The 25,626-nt window shown below is 44.7% G+C and overlaps 1 protein-coding gene across 1 annotated transcript; it reads right to left on the reverse strand.

Annotated features, from left to right (window-relative positions):
- Positions 1 to 22,557, reverse strand: skap2 (src kinase associated phosphoprotein 2). Its single transcript, XM_079504516.1, has 13 exons — positions 22,330 to 22,557; positions 21,742 to 21,847; positions 21,570 to 21,595; positions 20,616 to 20,717; positions 16,096 to 16,176; positions 15,788 to 15,871; positions 15,230 to 15,354; positions 13,330 to 13,393; positions 11,655 to 11,765; positions 11,277 to 11,378; positions 7,914 to 8,029; positions 622 to 738; positions 1 to 201 (listed from the first exon to the last, which is right to left on the reverse strand). The coding sequence occupies exons 1-12, from the start codon at positions 22,376 to 22,378 to the stop codon at positions 646 to 648; spliced, it is 1,059 nt and encodes a 352-aa protein (XP_079360642.1). The 5' UTR covers positions 22,379 to 22,557; the 3' UTR covers positions 1 to 201; positions 622 to 645.
- Between the last annotated feature and the right edge of the window lie 3,069 nt (positions 22,558 to 25,626).

Genomic DNA, 25,626 nt, shown 5'->3' on the forward strand with positions numbered 1-25,626 from the left:
TATCATTTATCATTTATTCACTCACTTCCCTTTGGCCAAGAGCAACTCAACAGCACAATGAAAAAAAATATGTCTTTGGGAATAGGTCAACAAAGCCATATGGATTGAGAAAATAAATACACAAAAAGCAAATGCAAAGTTAAATTAGAGAAATGTGGAAAAAATGTCCTGATCAGTCTCGTACAGGAAATCTGGTTCTTCCTAAAAAAGAGAAAAGAAAGAGAAAAAAGAAAAGAAAAGAAAAAAAGATTCAAATTAATGATTTGAACAATACCAATACTGACAGGTAGTATATTAGTGGTTCTCAAACTTTTTCATTTCAAGGACCCCCAGATTGACACTTATTAGCCCACAGACCCCCATTTGAAAATAATATGCCAGGGACCCCCAGTTTGACATGCATAGGGCTACGGACCTTTCCATCTCTGGGACCCCAATTTATATTGTAAAAATAGTAGTCAATGTTAATTTAACTCTGAGAGTGTACAAATGGAACCAAACGGACCCTAACGCAGAGTTACAGACACAAAAGGGTCCATTTGGGTCCTATAGTATCATTCATCTGGAGATCCCCTGGAACTCCCTCAAGGACCCCTGGTAAAGTAAAGTAAGGTTACTTACAGTCATACAGTACACGAGATGCATTCAGGTAGCGTACAGCTCCATGAGGTAATCTTTGGGTACGATTCCAACGGCACCCTTCATCTCTCCGACCCACCAGCCAAAGTTCTGATACTCCTAATAGTGGAGAGAGACACACATAGTATGAACTGATACTCCTAATAGTGGAGAGAGACACATAGTATGAACTGATACTCCTAATAGTGGAGAGAGACACATAGTATGAACTGATACTCCTATAGTGGAGAGAGACACACATAGTATGAACTGATACTCCTATAGTGGAGAGAGATACACATAGTATGAACTGATACTCCTATAGTGGAGAGAGACACACATAGTATGAACTGATACTCCTATAGTGGAGAGAGACACACATAGTATGAACTGATACTCCTATAGTGGAGAGAGACACACATAGTATGAACTGATACTCCTATAGTGGAGAGAGACACACATAGTATGAACTGATACTCCTATAGTGGAGAGAGATACACATAGTATGAACTGATACTCCTATAGTGGAGAGAGACACACATAGTATGAACTGATACTCCTATAGTGGAGAGAGACACACATAGTATGAACTGATACTCCTATAGTGGAGAGAGATACACACAGTATGAACTGATACTCCTATAGTGGAGAGAGACACACATAGTATGAACTGATACTCCTATAGTGGAGAGAGACACACATAGTATGAACTGATACTCCTAATAGTGGACAGAGACACACATAGTATGAACTGATACTCCTAATAGTGGAGAGAGACACACATAGTATGAACTGATACTCCTAATAGTGGAGAGAGACACACATAGTATGAACTGATACTCCTAATAGTGGAGAGAGACACATAGTATGAACTGATACTCCTAATAGTGGAGAGAGACACACATAGTATGAACTGATACTCCTAATAGTGGAGAGAGACACACATAGTATGAACTGATACTCCTAATAGTGGAGAGAGACACACATAGTATGAACTGATACTCCTAATAGTGGAGAGAGACACACATAGTATGAACTGATACTCCTAATAGTGGAGAGAGACACACATAGTATGAACTGATACTCCTAATAGTGGAGAGACACACATAGTATGAACTGATACTCCTAATAGTGGAGAGACACACATAGTATGAACTGAATAACTGATACTCCTAATAGTGGACAGAGACACACATAGTATGAACTGCAGTGGCCTGGATGTCCATCAGGGCTAGTATAGTTAAATAAAACAAACAAACAAATACATACATATAATATTAAAATAGATACTTTGGTTAATGTCTCACAGGTTATTTCGTAGAATTATGTTCCTTTTGTTGATACAGTTAAAAGCAGGCCAACAGATAAGGGGAAACTGCAGAGTAAAAATTATACAATTATATGGAAAAACATTTACTTAAAATAAGTTTCCGGAATGGTGGCTTTACAGGTAGCAGAATGGAATTGAAGAACTGTGGCATCATTAGTGGAGAATGTTAGCTAGTTACACTGGTCCATACATGTACATTGTAAATGTTTTCTTGCATTCAAAACCAATCAACTATAGCTCCAGTTGCAATGCTCTGTATTGTAACCCCATCTACTGTTAACCCATTAAGACCTGAGGACGATCTAAATCCTGACAGTTTTCTGGAAAAACCCATGTTTCGTTCTCAAACATTTTCATGTCAAGGACCCTCAAAAATATATGTATTTGGTCGCCGACCCCCATCTGAAATTATGTTGTTCCAGGGACGCCCAGAAGCAAAGATTTGAGTTAAAAACGTTCGCTCTGAAAGAATATATATTCAAAGATTTGCGCCACATTTTCACGATTTATCAAAAATAGCTAAAGTATAACATAATGTTTAAAAGGGGTTCCCATCCTGAATGGATAAAATATGAAGTGTACAGTATATTGATGATATACGTGACAAGGCTGATTTTACTTGTAATTTGAAAGTCTTGCATTGCCCAACATTAACATTCTTGCTTTTCCTGTCGCCCTACTCTCCTGTACAAATACAGCAAAAAAAAGCATAAAAAGAAAAAAAGAAAGAAATAGTGGGCCACTAAAACGGTGATCTACAACGAGGGCTCAGCCCCTGTGACCTTGACGCTGGAACCCAAGGTCACAGGGAATAAAAAAGCTTAATGGACGCGCAAAAACAAGCATTGGCCCGAGACCTCTCATCACCCCATCCTCCCTCCTTATATCTTTAGCTCTCTGCCTCTCGGTCGATTCTCCCTCTTCTCTCTGCGCTCCCCCCAGAAAAAAAAACAAGCCCCAGCCGACGGCCGTCCCAGCGACAACTTTTACTACACGTCTCCCCTTCTCTCTCTCTCTCTCTTTTTTTTCCCTGCCTCCTGAACACGACGGACGGCCCCCACTCTGGAGGCCGCTGCCGCGCACCCCCCAAAAAGGCCTTCATTGTGCACAGAGAGAGCACCAACGTCATACATAAATCTGTCACGGCGCGCCGAGTAATAGCTCCAAATGGCTGTCAGCGTGCAGGAGATATAAGGAGGGGGTAAGCGCAGGGAGAGAGAGAGAGAGATCTGAGACAGACAGAGAATACCCCTGCCTGCTCTCCCTTTGGCCGAGAGCCTGACCTCACATCAAAGTCCTCCTGGGGACATGAATCACTAGAGCGGAGATCACATGATGCTACCAAGAGGCTGAGAGAGTAGGGCCCAGAGTGTGTGTGTGTGTGTGTGTGTGTGTGTGTGTGTGTGTGTGTGTGTGTGTGTGTGTGTGTGTGTTAGTTATTTGGGAAAGAGGTCCGCTAGATATAGGGATTTATTCAGGAGGTCGCACAAGACACACACACACACACACACACACACAATCACACACAGTAAAAGAACATAAACATGCATTTACACACAAAAGAAAAAAACATACAAGTGTTTTTGAACCGGAGCCAAAGCCACACAGGCGAGCTGGGAGGGAGACAAGCTGTGGATTTGTTCCACACGCTGGCCTGGAGGTTGGGAAGGAGGGGGAGGGGGGGGTACAGTAGAACACAAGGCGAGGGAGGGGGCTGTCCTGTCTTGTCCTGGTGGGTTCCAGCATTTTAGGGTGCATACCACCATGTAGAAACAGAACAGCCCCCCCCCCCCCCTCCTAGCTGTGATGTCATGGGTTCGTGTACTTGGCCCGTGACCCCCTGCATGGCGTCTGCGCCCCCCACTCCCTCCCCTCTCTCGAAAATAGCTGATCTACAAGCCCGAGCACGTAACATGTCGTACATGGGGCTACTTTCGGCATGAGGGGTGTACAATTATTATAGACGACTTGGATGGTGACATGGATTAAAGATCAGACTTAGATGAAGTAAGGCTTGGGGAGGGATTTTGCGGCAGATGTGAAAGAAGACGCTTGGCTTTTTCTGTACGCCACAACAACACTGCAATGTAACAAGAACACCGGACGTTATCAAATTACTACATCTAATTAATTAACAGCCAATTAAACAATGCACCATAAGTTACCCCCAAGACACAACCTGGTAAATATCAAGTCTTGTTTCAGCATCTTGTGACATGGTGGAAATGGTATTTTGCGCACAAGTCCCAACTAATCAACGCGAGCGTGTGCATGTTCGCGTATGTGCGACAGAGAGACTAATGCTGTGTGTATGTGTGTGCGTGTGACAGGGAGACTTATGTTGTGTGTATGTGTGCATTATGACTTCCTGCAACTAGCCTTTGAAAGCCGCAACACCTCATTGTGCAGCTCTGCCCTGCAGTGGCTGACAAATAAGTCATGCTTGAGTGGGTGTGCGACACACACACACACACACACACACACACACACACACACACACACACACACACACACACACACACACACACACACACACACACACACACACACACACACACACACACACACACACACACACACACACACACACACACACACACACACACACACACACACACACACACACACACACACACACACACACACACACACACACACACACACACACACACACACACACACAGGTGTGTGAGACCTAATGAGAGCCTGCGGACGGGGGTACGTACAGACCCCACACTGTGACACACTGTGACACACACACACACACACACAGTATGACTGCCCTGGTACCTCTGCGTTCACTTCCTAAAATCCATTTCCCCCCCCCCCCCCCCCCCCCCCCCCCCCCTCCAATATTTTTGTTTATAAACATTTGGGCCGATGATGAAGTGGCGTGCAGAAATACTAAAGCAACGATAGCAATGCAAAGAGCTCAAAGCCTATAGTATACGGGTTTGTGTGAGCTTGTGGATATTTCCGGGGCGCAACCAGGCACGCGACTAACCCGTATACCAACCAGCACACGCCATAAATCCAGCCTAACGGAGGAAGATACAGGTTTAGCCGTGAGGACGCAGGTAGGTAACACAGCTGCACATTGATTTCCCCCTAATGAAGCGGCCTCAGAGAGAAGCAGACATGTTTTGCCGTTGTGAGAGAGAGAGAATGAAGCTGAGAGAGAGAACAGAGTATTGGTGGTGGTGGTGGTGGTGGTGGTGGGTGTGACGATGGCTGGCAGCGCAGATCAGATAATGGACGGTGTTTACAACGTATCAATCCTTCTGGCCGCGTACTCAAGACACTACTTGGGTCTAGATTAGTTTTTATGTGCTGAGAGTTGCGGTTGGCTGGGGGGACGGGAGGACGGGGGGGGGGGGGGACTTGTTGGACATTCTGATATCACACAATCTCCGTTCTGCCCAGTCGACCGACCGACCGACACCCAAGTGGGGGGTCTCTCTCACAGCTCACAGGCGTGTAGTGTGTGTGTGCGTGCGTGTAAGGAAACTGTGGCTATTTCTGAGCTGTGGAATGGAGCGAGGGGGGAGGGAGCGAGGGAGAGGAGAGGAGAGGACTCCGGGGGAGTGGAGGGAGAATGGAGGGGAAGCTTGCAGCTGGTCCCCCCACGGTCCAGACAGGTTTTATGGTCATTGCCCTCCCCTCCCCCCTACAGGCCACAACCCCCAACACCAAGGTTTCAGCTAATGGCACTCAGTCGCCGTGAAAGGGCAACTTGATTCTTGGTTCTTTTCCACAGAAGTGTAGGAGGGAGGGAGGAGGAGGGGGGGAGAGAGAGGGGCAATAAAGAGGCCAGAGGGGGCTGTTTTTGGAGATCTGCTTCGGATCTCTTCTTCCCAGGCACTCCCAATTTGAAGAAAGAAAAAAAGATGCAAAATCATTACTTTGGTTGACATCATAACACCATGGTTTGTTACGGTACAAAATAAAACATTTCGTGGATAGGAACGTGGGAATAAAATGGGGTCGAAAATGCTCATCAAATCTTTTTTTTTTTTCTTCTCATATATCCCTTTTCAGCCACTAGATGGCAGACTTGAATTTGGAAAAAGCCTGAAGAAGGCTGGCAGGTTTCCACCACATGCAGGCAGAAAGCCAGAGTGACTCATGTGAGACATAACAAAACACGAGCCAATCTGCGCCGTGCATGTTTCATATAATTTGATATAAACCCCTGCAGTTGACAGAAAAATGAACCCCCCCCCCCCCCCCCCCCCCCCGCCCGCTCTCGGGGGTTATTTGCTTTGCCATGTTCGACAACAAGCTTGATAAATGTAGCGCGACAAGAAAAAGAAGGGGAAAAAAAGAGAGAAACTAGAAGCACACGGTGCGTGTAAATCACTACAGCACAAAGGGCCTCCTATTTAGTGGCATAATAAGGAGGGAAAAGGCACATGCATGCAAGGGCCCCCCCCCCGCCCCCCGCCTACAACACTCACACCTGGCGCCCGCACCCCGAGCCCCGACAAGCCTCGGAAATTGTTCCGTCCACTACACGTCCTCACCTGGTCTGAATAGAGTGGCCGACCGCGGCCACGGTTTCCTGAGAACACACATTCTTATTAAAGCCCCCGCCTGGAGAGGTGAGAGAGACGTCTGCGAGGTGTGTGTGTGGGCTGAACCTCCACCCCCACCCCCTCCAAATAGCGCCTGCCTGGCACACACACACACACACACAGCAGCCGTGGTGGCGGAGCGGAGCGCTCCAGATGAAGAGTGATGGAATGAATGGCGCTCCCCTCCCTCCTTGCCAGCCGGGACCACGCCGCGGCCAGCGGCCACTAAAGAACGGTTTCCGTTGTGACACAACTAATCCCCGTCACGGCGCCCGAGACCCATGGGCTCCGCGGCAAGCCTCGCCTCTACTCACCAGTCGGCCGGCCGGCCAGCCAGTATGGTAGGGGAAGTAACTAAAAGTAAATTTACTCATGTAAGTTTATTTATGTAAGTATAGCCTACTGTGCTTACAAAAATGCGTACGATTTTAAGGTGTTTGTATGTACTTTACTTGAGTATTTAAATACTCCTTTTACTTCCACTCCACTACATCTCAGATCCAAATATTGTACTTTTAGTCCACTACATTTATTTGACGTACTTGGTTATTTGTAGATTTGGATTAGGGAGCTTGTAGATCTGCCATTTTCAAAAGATTCGTATACATTTGAAAATGAGACATTCTGCATAAACAGTACTTTCTACCTTTGGTTTTTAAGTACATTTTGATACCAATACTTGTGTACTTTTACTCAAGTAAATTTTGAATTCCGAACTTTTACTTGTAACGGTGTATTTCTGATACTTTTACTCAAGTACAAAATGTTGAGTATTTTGTCCCCGCCACTGCCCATTCCTGCCCGCTGTACAGGCGGCTGCAAGCCAGACGCTGCCAGTAAGGACATGAACAGCCGGCTCCCTCGGAGCGCGAGGGGCCCAGAAATAACTCCTTGGTGGTCTCTGGTCTGGAGCTGGCACAGCCTCTCCAAATACCACAGTAAGTCTCACAACACTTGGCATAAGTGGGGCCAGCAGCAGCAGCAGCGCTAACACTGGAGCTATGCCTCATGTTAATGAAGACACTGCAGAATATTAGAGAGAAATGTGCCTTCCACCTCAGAGCAGGGGTGGGTGGGTGGGCAACGTTGACGATGGAGGGGGCCCACTATATTTCCACACTCACTCCAGAGGGGCCACATTGCATAGTTGCATACTGTATCACTAATACTGTCGTAGCAAAAACAGCCGATCTACAAGCTTGTAGATTAGGCGATCTACAAGCTTACAACACATTGCAGTGCGACGTGTTGTAAGCTTGTATAGATCGCCTAATTTTGGTGCAGGAGGACACACTTCTATAGAAGGCATGCTGACGTCTATCATGGAATCGAAATGACTGGAATCAGTCGTGCGGCGACTGAGAACGTGAATCCATGCCTTGGACTCTTACCTTGCTCAGGATGTAGATGGCATCTCCACGTCTGAAGGACAGCTCGTCTGCACGGTCCCCCGCGCAGTCCCACATCCCTTGGTAGTAGTTTGGGTAGTCGGTGCTCTTGTTAACAGCTGGACAAGACGGGCAGACAAGAAGATTGGTCAGACAGACACCTTTATGCTGTTCTTTGAGTGGTGCAACCACTCCAAGGAACAGCAATGTCCGTGTTCACCTACCTATGTGACTCGTGTTCACCTATGTGACTCGTGTTAATGTGTGTGACTCATGTGTGACTCATGAGTACCAGTAGGGGCGCTGTCGTGCCAGAAACAGAGAGAGAGAGATAGTGTTGCACTGTTGCCTGCTAATGAGAGAGAGAGGGGGGGGGTGTAAGGGGGGGAGGAGTTGCACCACTCAGTTCACACGGGTGTGATTTATTTTTGTTAATGGCACCAACATCAACATATCAGAGCAGTGGTTTTCAACCCTTTTTGAGTGGTGTAAACCACTCCTACAACTGGCTTTGTTAGTCTGTGCAGAAAAAATGAGCATGGTTGCTATGTTCACCCTGTTCACCCGGGTGTGATTTCATTACGTCAGACATGATTTCATTACGTCAGACAATGAAATCATTAATTTACACCACTCAGTTCACACGGGTGTGATTCTTTTTCATATCAAGGTCCAGAATTTATTCTGCATTTGAGCCACGGTCAGACCACCATTTGATGACATTTAGCCTCTCAGGGCCAAAACTAAAGAATGTGTTGTTTTCCTTGGATAAGATTCTGTCCACAACTACATGCTGTATTGATGTTGGTAACATTAGGAGAGATAACAGGCAAATGTTGATCAAAAATAACAATTCTTCTACATTCTCTACAATTGTCTAGACTTTTTTGTAAAACAAAGTAATGCAGCTGTTTAACAATTAATGTAACTCTTAGAGAATGCGTAAAATGAACAGGTCCATTTGGTTTCATTTTACGCTCTCAAGAGTTAAAGATCTAATAAGGGTCCATTTGGTTACCAACTCTGTCATTTAGCTGGGGACCCCCTGGAACCCCCTCAAGGACCACTGGTGGTCCCTGGACCACTGGTTTAAAAACCACTGTATTAGTAGGTCACATGTTACATGTACTGAAATGTCCTAGCACGGCCAACAGGAGGCAGTGGAGAGCCAACAAAAAAAGTGTGACTTTTCTCCATGAATGGAGTTGGTCCCCCATCCCATGATCACGAAGCTGCTCATTCATTTACTACAGACAGTGGTCCGGGGACCACCAGTGGTCCTTGAGGGGGTTCCACAGGTGGTCCCCAGCTAAATGATTGACTTGGCAACCAAATGGACCCTTAAATTATTGTTAACCCATTTTGGGCGGGAGCCCCTTTTGGTGTTTTAAACATTATGTTGTAATTTAGCTATTGAAAAATAGCAGGTCTACAAGCTCATAGCGCGCCACCGAGTGGCGCGCTACGAGCTTGTAGGTCTGCTATTTATTTCAGAAAACTGGAGGATTTAGAAGATTTTTTTTTAATTTCGACGTCAGGTCAAAATGGGTTAAATTAAACATCTGCATTAAGTAGTCCCCATAATTAGGGAATGTAGATTTTTTTTTTATTCTGATCAACTTTTGGAACTATAGGCAACATTTGATCCAAAACAATACTGAATAAATAATGGGCCATGGTATGGAAAAGGTTGAAAACCACTGATTTACTATAATACTGCAACGACCTCAGTTGCAATGATGGCCCGTCTTAGTTTTAGTCACCATAGTTTAGTTTTCATGTAGTTTCCATTTAGTTTTCGCCAGTGAAAAAAGGTAGTCGACGGACATTTTTCGTCATAGTATTAGTCGACGAAATCAACACTGGGTCGAGTATGTATTGTAAATACAAGATGACCAATCTGTGTGGTCGAGTATGTTAATACAATATAACCAACATATTCTACTGTACATCAACATGTACATCCTGTGGTCGGGGGTGTGGGTGGGGTGGGGGTGCGGCAGGACCACTACCACTTGTCGACAAGAGCGGTATTGCATGAAACTAAAAGGGAAAAGTCTCGCCTTCACAAACGCGTTCTCCGTTATCAGCTCAACTGTAGAAATGTGCACTGCTCATGCAGGGGGACCGTAAAGCAAAGCAAAGTTCTTTGTTTACCCAGGGAAGAGGACTAAGCTTGAGATGCTTGTTTACAGCCACACCCTGCTCATAGAACATTTCATGGTAGGGGTTCAATGCCTTGCTCAAGGGCACTTCAGCGGTGGTAATTTTAACGTGCCGGTCCAGGGATTCGAACTGGCGACCTTCCGGTATCAAGACCACTCCGCAAACCGTTCGGCCACCGCTGCCACAGTGGGTTCCAATCCTTGGTATAGGGCACGAAAAGTTACGGATTGCACCATTTAAAATACATTTTGAAATCGCAGTTGGTAATTAGAGTCACACGACGAAGGCTATAGGCCTTATCAGCTGAAAACACAGTATTGCATTAAACTCAAGTTGCGTTCTTAGTACCAAAGGAAAGAAGGAAGTGGCCAAGTGAAGGTTAGTTAAATCCAGCACTGCTCACTTTCAGCTTGCATTGCTCACATAGAATAGTTCCTCTCTCTGCAGGCATCACTTCCTCCATGTCATCCTCTGTAGTGGCAATCTCAAAAAGTACATTTACAGTAAACCCCACAACCTAGTTTCTACAGTCTACACAGTATATTCGTTGCCGTCGGGAGGAAACCTCATAACTCCATTTTTGAGGTTTTTGTTTTTTTGGCATAAATCTGTGCTATTGAACACCCTTTACGTCTGTGTGTTGTTTCGAAAATATTGAACCAATGGAAAAAAGTGCTTTGGACAAAAACTCCATTGGACCCTCAAAATGTCTGCTAAAGCAACTAACTCCACCACCTCTCCCCCTCTCATGTCAGTAATTTACAATATATAAAGTTACACCAACTTTGATGAGGCTGTATTGCTTTGTTTTAAAAAATATAAGGTTTTCTGAAATTAAACTGGTTGAGAATCACTGATAGAGATAGAGAAATCTTCTCTTATGGGGGTCCCTGGCATATCTTTTAACATGGGGGGTCCACGGGCTAATACGTGTCAATTGGAGGTCCTGGACACGAAAAGGTTTGAGAACCACCCCGTTAAAAGGGAGTACAGTACCATGGCCTGGGCCGGCTTAGTGGTCCGGGCACCGTGGCTGGTAATCCAGCATGACAGTGTGTTGCGGGTTCGAGTCCCGATCCCGACGAACTTTGCTGTGTGTCTTCCACCCCGATCTCTCTCCCCTTTCCTGTCTACCTACTGTGATCTATCAATAAAAAATAGATAAAATAGGAATAAAAAATAGAATAAAAAAGGGAGTACCTGGCGCAGGAGGAAGAGGAGGAACGGGCTTGGTGCATACGTCCACCTTGGGGGGACATGGTGGTGGTGGCGGTGGCGGCATGTCGTCCTCCTCCTCCTCATCTGGAAAGACAGACGGACAATATCCACACATGAGTCAACAATTTACAGTACTGCTTCTCAAGGTAGGGTCCAGGGACCCAGTGCTGTAGCCTAGCTTTTTTTCCCCCAGACGGTATACCATAATTATTCCCTGCACGATATGCGCACATAGGCTATACGCCCGTGCGGGGTTACTGGGTCAATGAATTAAATGATTAGCAAACGGTATGCGCTTTTTCCCCCCTCCAAACAGACGGCACACTGTGTATATAAGCGGTTGATCCTGAAAGAGATCACCTGGCAGTTCTTCATAGATGTCATCATCGAGGGGCTGAGTGACCACGTCGTCGTAGAGCTCCTCCGGATCAAACTCGTCGTCTTCCTCCTCGGGAATGATGCCCGTCATGTCTGCAAAGAACCAAGCTCTAACGTTTATCGTGGGAATGATGATGCCCGTCATTTATGCCAACACCAAACTCTAATGTTTATCGTCTCGGTCGGGCAGAAACCTTGTATCTCCATATTTCAACGTATGTTTTTTTCAGAAATGAATCCCCTACTTTGTTGTACGACAGTATGGAAAGTAGCCGATCTACAAGTTCACAACTCCTTACATCGCAAGCTTGCGCGATATGGAAAAATGTAATATCACGATTGTTTATTTTCAAGCAGTATCATGATACACGATATTATCACAATATTTTTTCATGCTGTTTTATGGTTATTTTTCAAGTTACTTAACAGTACAACCACCTAAGAGATGACACAAACTAAGAGAAAAAGGAGTTAAGAGACCATTTAAGACCTAAATACGAAATACCAAAATATGAAACCGTATAAATTAAAGTATAAATTAAGGTATAGAACTGCAAATCATAGAATGTGCATTCACTGTATCACAATATATATGATATCTCTGAAACGGTATATTGTGGAGACATTGTATCGTCTCGATGATATCTAGCACGACATCGCCCACCCCTACTGTACTAGTGTACATCTCCCATTTTCGGGAAAACAAAAATCACGTGAAAGTGGTTACGTCTGCCTGTGGGCTTCATAAATATTTAACCAATGAAAGTCCATTTGGTTTCATTTTATGCTCTCAAGAGTTAACTTATTGTTAAACATCTGCATCACTTTATTTACAAGAAGTCTACAATTAGAGAATGTAGACGAATTGTTATTTTAACCCATTTTGGTGTTAGCATTATGATATGCTTTAGCTATTGAAAAATAGCAGATCTACAAGCTCATAGCGCGCCACCGAGTGGCGTGCTATGAACTTGTAGGTCTGCTATTTTTGAAAAATCGAAGAACGACTGACATAGAAACATAGCTTTTTCAGAAAACTGTCAGGATGTAGAAGACATTTTTAGAATCTGATCTCAGGTCAAAATGGGTTAATCAATGTTTGCCAAAAGCATGGAATTGTAGACAAAAGTCTTATCCAACGACAACAAAATATTCTTTAGTCTTCTAATCTCATCAGAAGCTGGTCCGTGGCTCAAATACCAAATAAATAATGGGCCTTGAAATGAAACGGGTTGAAAACCTACTGGACTATAAATCATAACTCTGGTGGATCCATTGGAACACAGGTTCTTTTTCCCCCCGCATTTCAAAAGTAACAGTTTTAAACATGCAAGGTTTAAAGCAGACAGCCACGATATGGAAAACAAAATGGCACTCGTGCACGAAGCGAGCGGTGAAAATATTTCGAGCGGCGGTTCTCAACCGGTTGCGGCCGGGACTCAAAATATGACCCCTCTCTGTGACTTGTCATTGAGTGACCTTCTGCGATGGGTCTCATGGCGACGACGACGCACTTTTGGGTCCGTCGAGAACCGCAATTTGAAGAAGCCCCATTTAGAGTGTTGTTGTCGTCCACATTTGGATTAGCATTCGTACGGAAGCAAAAATACGTCGGGGTTAATATTCATACATGGCACGTTGTGACGGCTTCACCAACCTTTCAGGACAAAGTCGATCTGTTTCACCCATTCCTCGGCCTCTTTGGGAGATGACGCACAAAACTGCACGAAGGAGACGAGACATGAAAACGGCACTCAGTCCGACATACAGTTATACATATATTAATTAACATAAGCAAATAACACTGCATTTATGCATAGTAAAATGTTCCTACGCCAACGTGTTAGAAACGCTCATTTAAAAAACCCTTTTAGACGTGCATGTCAGATTTGGCCCTTTGAGAGAGGCCCGGGAGGGAGGGGGGGGGGGGGGGGGGGGGGGGTGCAGAAAGACATGAATGTTGTTTTATTAATAACGATTTAATGAAGTGTTAATGCAAATATGACTTTTTAAATGGCGTGTAAGTCGAGGCCATGCTTGGCGTTCGTGGACAGAAAGGCTACATTTAAGACAGCGATGAGTGGGTCTGCTCAGGCGTATCCATTAGGAGCCATGTCATGCCTGTAACATTTAAGTCATGCATATTGTACATTACTGCCAACCTAGTAGTTATACAGTATTTTCGGAATAACTATCGTATTATTTACAACATATAAACCCATATTCCAATTCTCTTGCTTCTCCAAACATCCAGCATCGGCCCAGATACTCTAATCTTAATCATCCCATTCAGAGCAGATGAGGCCTACTAGCAGCCCTCATCACGGTATCCGGAGAACTCGCCAGTTTTCCGACTCGCCGCGGTTTAGTGCATTTTAGTTTTGCTTCGCTGGCGAGTTCTCCGGTATGCCTCATCGTCACACCCTGTTTCTCCTTCAATGCTATACTCTTTTTTACATAAATGGTGAGATAATGCTACGGCTGAAACGTTAACCAATGGGATGGAAATTATCCGTATTAAATATTATACCGTCATTTATCATAATACGGTGGGACAGAGGGTCAATCTTTTTTTTCCCGTCACTTGGTGAGGGGAAATATTTCTGTTGATTGATTGAATATGTTCTGAAATTAATGTAAACCAATGGCTTCCTATAAAGTTATAAAACATTTTTTGGGAAAATCGATTATATGCTTTGGAAAGTGGTTGGCAGTAGAGTGAAGTATGATTGACTAGTAGTCAATCAACCTGGCATCATGCCAAGTGTCAGAAAAACATGTGAATAGTTTAAGTCAAGATTTACAGTCGACATCTGTAGCCAATGTGTCGTCAGATTTCTGCATTTAAAATACACTGGGATTGTTCTTTAACCACATTTAAAAACTACTTCCCAATGTTGCACATGTCATTATAGAGCGTCGCAGTCCCGCCCCCTACCATGGACCAGGAAATGATTCTCCGTTCATTTTCCTCATAGACATTTCAGAAAGTATTTATTTAAAGACGTTTACGCCGCGGACAAAGCCAACTCGAGTCGTGACAAATCATGACAACAAAACACAATTTTTTGGGCCGAACAAATAATTAGAAAGAAGAAAAAAACGGCAGGTTACAACACTTTTTTGTTGTTTTTCTTCTTTGTAATTATTTGTTTGGTCCAAAATATTGTTTGTGTTGTCATGAGTTGTCACGACTCGAGTTGGCTTTGTCCGCGGCGTAACCGTCTTTAAATAAATACTTTTTGAAATGTCTATGGGAAAAATGCATTGGGATTCATTTCCTGGTCCATGGTAGGGGGCGGGACTGCGACGCTCTATAGGGTGAACAATTTCTAACAATTAACAAAGCAAATTAGCAAAGTAGATTTTATAAGGCTTAAGTGGTTAAGATGCTCCACTCCAGTCAGAGCTGCAGCACATGGTGGTTTCGGTTCAAGAGCATTCCTCCTGTTCCACTCCCTGTCAGCCCTGTTCCTACTACCTGTATCAATAAAGGAAACTTTAGAAAGGGGGGATTGGAAAGCCCCTTCTCAGATATTGTCAAAGGACCACTGTACCTGATACACTCGCTTGCCGGGGGCTGAAATCTCAAAGCAGGAGTCTTTCTTGGAATCCTTTCGGAGAGTGCTGTTCATTTTGACGGTATATCCATCAACCCCAAACTCACCTTTCTGCTGCTTGTCTGTCAAAAAGATACGTTAATTGACCAAAGATGGTGGGGTCCTTAAAACTCCACATGACTTGACACACCACATGTGCTCCTTTCATAGCTGCCCAAACAATAATGCATACATTTATGCCATCTCCCTATTTGCTTATACTTTGTCTCAGAGAGAGAGAGACACACATACTGTATATTGTTTTCCTATTGTCCTAGAAATATATACTACAGTAATATATAAATGTAACCCCTTTCTTTGTAAACAAAGTTCGCTAAGATTAGCAGTAACAGCATTAAATGGACTAGTGTACCTTCAACTATCTACAGAATGAAATGAAAAGGCGCATCGCCCTGCTCCCTCCTATATCAATTCCAATAATAACCTGGGACATAGCGCATGCTCTATGCATCTTCAACATGTTCTCTGAATCTAAAAGAAGAAAAACGCCTGTACCTTTTTCACTGCTGTAGTAGTAGAACGTATGGCTGCTTATAACGCACCATCTATTCTGCCATCCGGTGCCAAAGAAGCTGTGATCTACAAAAGGAAGAATGTTAATAATCTTAACTACTCGAAAACCTTCCACCCTTATTCTGGGCATGTCATAATAGAACGAGCATGACTATCTGTCAAAAACAGCTGATCTACAAGCCCTTGTAGATCTTTTATTTTATTTATTTTTTGTCCGTTCTGTTCTGTTCAATCTTCATCGACATTCCTGGTGTGGATCTGACGGAATTACGGACATAGATGGAACCCACCTTTTCTGCGTTTCTCCAAGTACCCTTTTTTTAATACAGAGGTCAGATCCTGGGCTGCCACAGGTGGGGACTGTTGAGCACCTGCAGAGGACGTGAAATGGAGAACATGTTTAGAACTCAAGAACACTACAGATAATCCCCCTGTAGTGACTGACTAGTGGTGACTAGCACATCAAAAAGATGTCATCACAAAATCGCTGAAAAAGGGCCAGCAAAATATGTATTCAGGCTTTCTCTTGGGTGTGAGTGAGTGAGGCTACAGCTTGTTTGCTACCATCAACAGGTTATCAACCCCTCCTGTGTCATCATTAGCCTCTGAACTTGCATCCACCAGAGCCTGCAATGAATTAACATTAGACATGCAGTAAGTACACCCAATTAGGGTAGAGGATATGTGCGTCTGTCTACTTAAAACGAATTAGTAGCATCCCAGTAGCAGCCATGACACCATTTGATCTGACCGTGAATGGTTGGAGGACATCATTCATACAACATTTGAAATCCTCCTCCCGTTGCCTTGATATTCTGCCAGCAGGCCTCAGACCGTCTACAAATTGTCAACACATCTTTTCTCTCAGGTTACTTCCCACAGGCCCTGAAAACTGCAGTCATCAAGCAGTCATCAAGACACACAGAATAATCTATATACACTTCATTAATGAACAATTAGGCCCATCAAAAACCCATATTTTAACCCATTTGAGCCTGACCTCGAAATTTAAAAAAAATCTTCTAAATCCTCCAGTTTTCTGAAATAAATATTTTCACGATTTTTCAAAAATAGCAGACCTACAAGCTCCTAGCGCGCCACTCGGTGGCGCGCTATGAGCTTGTACATCTGCAATTTTTCAATAGCTAAATTATAACATGTTTAAAACACCAAAAGGAGTTCCCGCCCAGTAAAATAATTGAAAAGGTCTGTCCTTAAACAACTGAACGACTTCTTAGCACTAGACAACGGCTTTGATATACAGTATATTCCAGTCAGGATTTTGACCTCACCACAGCACTGAGACTACTCTCGTTAAGGTCTTCCAGCTCAGTGGCCTTGTGGTTAGAGTGCCCGCCCTGAAACCGGGAGGTCGGGGGTTCGATCCCCAGCCGGGTCATACCAAAGACTGTAAAAATGGGACCCAATGCCTCCCTGCTTGGCATTGATTGGGGGGGGTTAGATAAACTACAAATGATTCCCGAGCGTGGCATGGCTGCGGCTCACCGCTCCAAGCAGAGAACAAATCTCGCATGCAGCGATGCATGTGAGAAATAGTAGGACTTTAACCTTTAAATGACATCCACTTAAATAGTCTTAGTATTACATTAATGGATCCCAGTACTGCATTCGACATGGTCAACCACAACATATTACTGGACTGACTGCAAATCTGGGTGGGACTTTCTGGCGCACCACCACTAAACTGGTTTGCGTCATACTTTAAGGACAGGGACTGTGTCAATAGGTAATTACACGTCTGAATAGACAAATATTACATCCGGAATTCTGGCAAGGCTCCATTGGGACCCGTTCTGTTCAAAATCAGAAATCAGACTGGCTTCGATTATGGAAAACAAGAAAATATGGTAATGCAGATGACATACCATTTCACATAACCATATCAGGGGACTAATGGTGCAAACTGCAATGCAAACGCTGGGTGAATGCATTGAACAAATCAATGATTGGATGTGCCAGAATTTTCTTCAATTAGACAAAGACAAAACTGAAGTAATTGTTCCTGGAGCCAAGGAAGAACAATTAAAAAAGTCAGAGCTCAGCTTCAGTCTGCAATGTTAAAAACCACAAACCAAGTCATCAGACATCTTGGTGTAGTCATGGACTGAGGCCCAGACGTTGAGCCAGAACTATTGATCCATTCATCTCAACCCAATTCACTAATACTAATACATTTACAATTAATGGTTTGACAGACTGCTCTCAACAGACACGATTTAATAATTAAAACTAAGGGATAAAGTATGTGTGCTAAAAAAATAAATCGCTAATGCACACAAAACGTGCTTTTAAAAAGTAAATACTTTTACAAAGTAAAACAATAATGGTTATCAGCAAATTCAGTTCATAATCAAATAAAATTACCTCAAAGTTGAACATTTTATCTAAACGTCTTATTTCCGTCACTTGGCTCAGGTAATTGCATTGTCATACTGTACACAAAATTCCGTCCTCAAACTGGGGTCCGGGGACCCCCAGGGGTCCTTGAAGATCTAGGAGACTTACATTGCGATCCCAGAGGAATCTATGTCAAACAGGGGTCCGTGGCGTGGACTGATGAATCCCAAAGTGGGGGGGGGGGGTCAAGGTTACAAGGTTTGTTATTTGTCATAATGTAAAGCAGCGGTCCCCAAACTTTATTGGCCATGCACCCAGTTACCTCCTGACCTAGCTGACGCACCCCTCAGTGCCAAGTCTCGTCGTATTTGGCCAAAAATTATATATTTTTTAATACGACTATCACAGAATGTCACTGCACTGAGAGACATGCAGCTGCTGTATACTCCCACAGCTGCTCTATACATCTCCTTACAACAGTGGTTCACCGGATTTTGCCGCTTGGGCTAAATAACACCATAAAACCGCCATTACCCTTTTCATGTCACGCACCCACTAGAGGGCGTTCGCGCAACACAAGGGGTGCACGCACCACAGTTTGGGAACCCCTGATGTAAAGTATAATGGTTAATATCTATAAGATTTGATTAGAAAAGACTATCTTTTTTTAGGGGGGGGGTCGACATAATCCATATACGTATCCGATTCCATCCTTTGTTATAATGTACTAAATAGGTTGATGAAAGTTCAAATGAATAGTCAAGGTTTGTTCATCCACTCGGCTGTGTTTTGGCTGTGTTTGAGTCGCCCTGTCCCGAGTGCAACTTCAATGCAAATGCTCAAATGCTGTGTCAAAGTTGCTTTGTGTGAAAGGGCGGCTATAAAAGTGGCAGCTGCTTAAGACCCAATAAAACCCAGACCCTTTCTCTAACACTACAATCACAGGAGGCTTTCCCTGATACTCCATCTAAACAAGTCAACTGGGCCATGGCTCAGTGGTCCAGGCACCTTGGCTGGTAATCCAGTCTGGCAGTGTGCCGCAGGTTCGACTCCCGATCCCGACGGCCTTTACTGCATGTCTTCCCCCCCCCCCCATTTCCTGTCAGCCTACTGTCTGTCCCTCCATAAAATAAAGACGAAAGCCACAAAAAAAAAATATTTTAACAAGTCAAGTATAAGAAATAAGAATCTCATATGACCATCTACTAGGTATAGGCATGGCTACTGTACATTGAGCAATGTGTTTACTCTAAACTGCAGGCCTGGTGGTAACTGGTAATAGGCCAGGCCAGACCATAGACTGTGACCAGGGCTAATAAACCATGTTCTTGCTGTCAGGGGTGAGGGGTTGGGGGGGGGGGGGGGGGGGGGGGGTTCTGTCTGGTGGAAGTAGTTATACCCTCAGATTGCTTCCCCAAAGTATGTTGCCAAGCTACAGCTGGAATGTCTGCCTCACTCTCGCCTGCTCAGAGTCACTTTCTCCCACACACGTCACTCTGTGGTTTGTATGTTCATTCCAGACAGAATGGAGACCCTATTTTTGCCCTTGGGGAGGAGGAGCGATTTTCACTAAAGGTTTGCATAAACACGCATCTAAAAGTGCAAAACAGTGAAGGCATTCGAACGGCATATACTGAAAAGGAGGTGAGCCAAGTTAAGAGAGTCTCCCGAGAAAGCCTCAGCCAAAAACACTCAAGGGTGAGTAGCCGCAATTTGCAACTCTAGATTTTTTTACAATGGGATGAATCTAGAGTTGCAATACCCTCCATTGACTCCCCACTCATCCATTTTGGTTTGTGATCTGCTTGTCTTAAACAACGTTAAACTCACCAACATTGCAGCAACTGCCGAGCTTGTTTTTCATAAAAATCCCCCGTAGACATGTTATGAGCTACTTTCTGTCAAGAAATTCTGTGCAGGTGATTCTTTTTCTAAGTGCTGGAGTTTGGAAGCACTCGTCATAAGTCACTGAACGGCCCTGCGTACCACCTGTTTCGATTTTGCACATAATGCAGGAGGCAGCAGCGCGACACGTTAACAAAAAAAGAGTGCTTCCAAACTGCAACACTTAGAAAAAGAATCACCTGCAGAGGATGTCTTGACAGAAAGTCAAATCTAGAGTTGCAAATTGCAGCTAAAGGGTGAGGTGAGGTGTTGTATAACACAGTGTGGTTCTCAAAGTGGGGTCCGGGGACCCAACTTGAGAAGGGTTCCAGGGGGTCCCCAGTTAAACGATGGATTAGGAATCCCAAATGGATCCTTACAGGTCCATAATAACTCAAGTACAAATGGAACAAAAACTGGACCCTCGCAGGTCTGTAACTCAGAGAGTGTGTACACACACACACACTCTTGAGTTATAGGGGTCTGTGGCCCAATGCATACCAAACTGTGGGTGAAAATGTGAGAACCACTGTCTGGTATAATAACAAATATCCAAGTGGACACGTACGTGCGTACGCGTCTTCGTCTTCTCGGTCTGTGCGCTCCGAATGCAGTGAGCCTCCATCCACGTTGCTGTCGACCTCTTCCTCATCATCGGAATCCTCCACACCTGACAGAAATTGACAGAAACAAAGTGCTACAGTAGGTAATCATGTCACGTGTTTAACCATCATACAGAAAGAGCTATATGACGTGAATCTGAAATTAAGAGCTACTAACAACATGGACCACAGTGTCCCTATATTCTTGAGCGAACATTCGTCAAAAATAGCAGCTCTACAAGCTCACCACGTGTGACAAAGAGGCACATTGTGAGCTTGTAGATACTAAACTAGGCTCTTTTTGCCGAAGAGATTTGGTAAATGGTAAATGGTGCATTTATATAGCGCCTTTATCCAAGGCGCTTTACATAGATTGTGCATTACATTCACCCATTCATACACCGATTGCGGCGGAAGCCATGCAAGGTACCAACCAGCACATCGGGAGCAATTTGGGGTTCAGTGTCTTGCCCAAGGACACTTCGACATGTAGACAGGAGGAGCCGGGATTCGAACTGCCGACCCATGGATCATTGGACGACCTGCTCTACCTCCTGAGCCAGTCGCCCGAGGGCCCTAGCCTCGGTCCCAGGCTTACTCATCTTCGAAGAGAAAAGCCTGGTCACTCACAATATAAGGCAGAGAGTGCATAGCCGGAAGTGTCAGTCCGAAACATGATCCGTCAGATATTGTTTTTGACCAATCACAACACTCGTTTCATTCACGGAGAATGTAAACAGACTGGGTAACCCAGTCAATGAAGTGTAGGGTTTAAGTGAGACTAAACCATATGTTATGTCTCTACTCTGTGCCATCTTTACATACCACTGCTGACTGTACACGGCATTAAATACAATTAAATTATGTATAACAACATACACCTGCAAGCTGTTCATTGTTATAATAAAATAAAATCTCACTTTTGTCCTTGAAATCATGTGGGAACCTGTGTGGGGATACAGTAAACAGAGAACAGTTATCACATTTTATACTGGATAGGCTACTAGCCTACACAAAAAGGAATATAATGTATGGAGAAGACAGAAAAACATAATGTATTGAGAGAAGAGACTGTACTGTACATACACATACCCCAATTTAACCTCTCTGATTCGTTTAATAAAGGCCTCTCTCTTCTCCTTTGCCTTCTTACTCAAAGCTTCTCCTTTCAAGCCATCAGAAAGGAAAGTTTCTAGATCTAATTAGAGGAAAAGTTTTAAAAGGAAATGAAGATATTAATAATGAAACAAGTTAAGGTCATCACAGTAAACTCTGTTGTCACTTCAGGCTAGATTCATTCCACCATTGCTCAATTTGAGTTCATGTCATTAAATTAACAAGCAACTACAACAATGATGGGGTACTCTGTCGTACGGCGGTGTCGCTCGCTGAAAATAGCCGATGTACAAGCTCACAACGCCTCGCCTTGCAACGCGTTGTGAGCTTATACATCGGCTCGGTTTTTTTTCCCTCAGGCGAGCGACACCGTCGTACGACGAAGCATGGAGTGCACTCACTCACTCACTTGACTGAAGCTTCCTCTTTCACAAAACGGTCACTTTACTGTTTACTTTAAAGGATTTAATCTCTTGGGCTGGGCTTTCCTTTTCATCAAAAAACGTCAAAGCGACACAAGGACAACAAACATGTTATATAAGTTATTGTGTGTGTAAAGCATACCCGAAATAAGTGTCGTTAACTCCTCTGGAACAGCACGCATACTTAACATGAATTATTCACAACAAGCCCACCGTGGCAACAATGTAGCGTCCGAGTGGAACTGTCTCTGTCTCTGCCTGCTGTGGCTGAACACACGGAAGGAAGCGAAAGTGCATCAGAGACACGGAAGTTTCAATGTATTATGATCTCTCTGACCACCAGTGTGTTCAGCTGCAGGCAGACAAACCTGTTAAAGCTGCAATCCGAAGGTTTTCATCATCATCAATCAATCAATCATCATCATCATCGTGTCCTTGGGGTCTGGCATTTGAAGTTCGTATTTAGAAAATGCAAACGTAGCAATAGCATAACTATATTGCTTGTCTACTACTTTTTCAAATTTATATTGACAAAAAATACGTAACCTATAAACAAAAACGGGTTAAAGCTGCAATCCGTTATAGTTTCATTGTCCTACAGACCTACAAGGATGTCAGAATTATAAAGCTTGTTCTCCGATGAGGAGATAAAATTTCTTGCCCTTTCAAGCATGAATCCCCGCTTGTCCCTGTAGCCCTACTAGCCGCCTAATACTAGTGGCACCGTCCAGGTGCCCACATGTCCCTAGCGGCTAGCTCCCAGTTATCCAGGTGCCCACTCGCCCAGGTGCCAAGTTATCTCCACCTCTTAGGTGCCCACTCGTCCAGGTGCCCACATCATGTATGTCCCGGATGGGTTTGGTGCCCAGTTGTCCAGGTGCCCCGTTACTCCACCCCTAGGTGCCCAGTTGTCCAGGTGCCCGGTTATCTCCACCCCTAGGTGCCAAGTTGTCCAGGTGCCCGGTTATCTCCACCCCTAGGTGCCCAGTTGTCCAGGTGCCCGGTTATCTCCACCCCTAGGTTCCCAGTTGTCCAGGTGCCCGGTTATCTCCACCCCTGGGTGCCCAGTTGTCCAGGTGCCCGGTTATCTCCACCCCTAGGTGCCCAGTTGTCCAGGTGCCCGGTTATCTCCACCCCTAGGTACCCAGTTGTCTAGGTGCCCGGTTATCTCCACCCCTAGGTGCCCAATTGTCCAGGTGCCCGGTTATCTCCACCCCCAGGTGCCCAGTTGTCCAGGTGCCCGGTTATCTCCACCCCTAGGTGCCCAGTTGTCCAGGTGCCCGGTTATCTCCACCCCTAGGTGCCCAGATGTCCAGGTGCCCGGTTATCTCCACCCCTAGGTGCCAAGTTGTCCAGGTGCCCGGTTATCTCCACCCCTGGGTTCCCAGTTGTCCAGGTGCCCACATGTCCCTAGTGCCCGCCTGCCCGCCGTGCCCGGATGGTTTTGGTGCCCAGTTGTCCCTAGTTGCCAGATGGTTTTGGTGCCCACTTGACCAATACAGTTATAAAGTTTTACCGTCGGAGGAAAGCCTGGTCTGTGTTCCAAAATCGCTGTGTGAACCGGTCTGGAGTGGATGGTTATTTTACGTCATGTTGTAGTCATCAATCAGGCAGGAAACCACAAGGCGGAATAAGAATTCCGCCATATCATAGTACTGATTCTGTCTTGTGCTTTCCTGCCAGATGACTACAAATCATTGACTACAACATGACGAAAGTTACCGTCCGCTCCCGACCGGATCATAAACCTGAAATGGAATGCTGCCCAGGCTAACCGTTGGCAAGCCCTTCTGGGGGCTTGACCTGACCCTGCTATATCATACCTGACACGATGGCTTCAGGGATAGCCTATACTAGGATACCACCTCCAATCACAGCAGATTGCTTAAAACAACCCTTTGTTTATTAGAATAAGGCCCGGATTGTAGCTTTAACTGAGACTTTTGACTTTAATACACATGAAAAATTAATGAACTGACTGAGGGGTTTTTACTGTTTGTCGCCCACGTGGTTCATCTCACTTCCCTGTTCATAGAGTTTTATATGCTTCCAGCGGTCTGGTAAAAGACAGGGGATAGAGCCCTAATGGACCCGCTGATCGGTCTGGTAAAAGACAGGGGATAGAGCCCTAATGGATCCGCTGATCTTTACAGACTTGTAAAGTCAATAATCCAGGCGTCGCATATTGTGATGATATTTTGCGATTGATTCCAGATAGCGTTTCTCTGCTGCATATAGAGCCTATAGTCCCACGCATTCAACCATGAAGATGAATCATCTCGCTATTCAACACACCTAGCTTACTTTTAATAATTACTATGACATTTTGATTGAATGGACATTGGTGGCAACAATGTAAATCAAATGAAGATGTAATGTTGCTGTGTGTGCGGGTAAGACGCTGATTTACTAATAAAGTCAATTTCCCACGGTGTGATAAATTGATAATAGGCTATTTTTTTTATTGATGCTCTCTGCCAGATAAGGTGGGATCAATACACCAAAAAAGAAAAGGATAGTTAGGCTACTCTGTGCAATTCCAAGGAACAAACATAGTTTAAGAAATATCTGTATTGCGTAATGTCATGCGTGTGTGTGTGTGTGTGTGTGTGTGTGTGTGTGTGTGTGTGTGTGTGTGTGTGTGTGTGTGTGTGTGTGTGTGTGTGTGTGTGTGTGTGCGTGCGTGCGTGCGTGCGTGCGTGCATGCGTGCGTGCGTGTATGGTTGTGTGTGTGTGTGTGTGTGTGTATGGTTGTGTGGGTGTATGGTGTGGGTGAGTATCTTTCTATGACTCATGTGAGCTTTTGTCTGTGAGCTTTATAGCCTAATCATTCTCCATTGCTCCATATTTCATATGTCATATCAGTCCTGGAGTGAGTTGAGGGGATCTCCCCTTCCAGCGAGGAATTACTTTCAGATGCAACAGTGCATAACCAGGAACACTGTTGGCTGCAGGCCAACAGACTGTGTTGCGCAACTATCTTGCGTTGTGTTCACTGAAGGATTACAGTGTGAATCCGCAGTTTGTCACATTGTTTATAGAGGTGTCAGTCATTCATTAGTCACCTTCTGACAAACAGCATCACCCAATACAGGTTAAAAGACTCAAGCCTTTTGAACTGCAGAGATGATTGCCGTTCAAGAATACCTTGAAGCGAAGCAGAAAATGTCACTCCAGCTGTAGAGAGAGAGAGGGGGCTGAGTGGGGGATTCTTTCGTGGGCCTTGCAGGTGGTGGTGGAGATGGGGGTGGGCGTCTGACCCCCCCCCCCCCCCCCCACACACACACACACACACACACACACACACACACAAACACACAACTCAGCCAGACTGTTTGTTTCTTGTCTAGTTCTTTCTTGTCTTAGACAGGACAGTCTGGAGAGACACGATATTGAGTGGGGAGAAATGATCCACCACTGGATTTCCTTACGGCTTTTT

This window comes from Electrona antarctica (genome assembly GCF_951216825.1).
Source record: "Electrona antarctica genome assembly, chromosome: 6".
Lineage (NCBI taxonomy): Eukaryota > Metazoa > Chordata > Actinopteri > Myctophiformes > Myctophidae > Electrona > Electrona antarctica.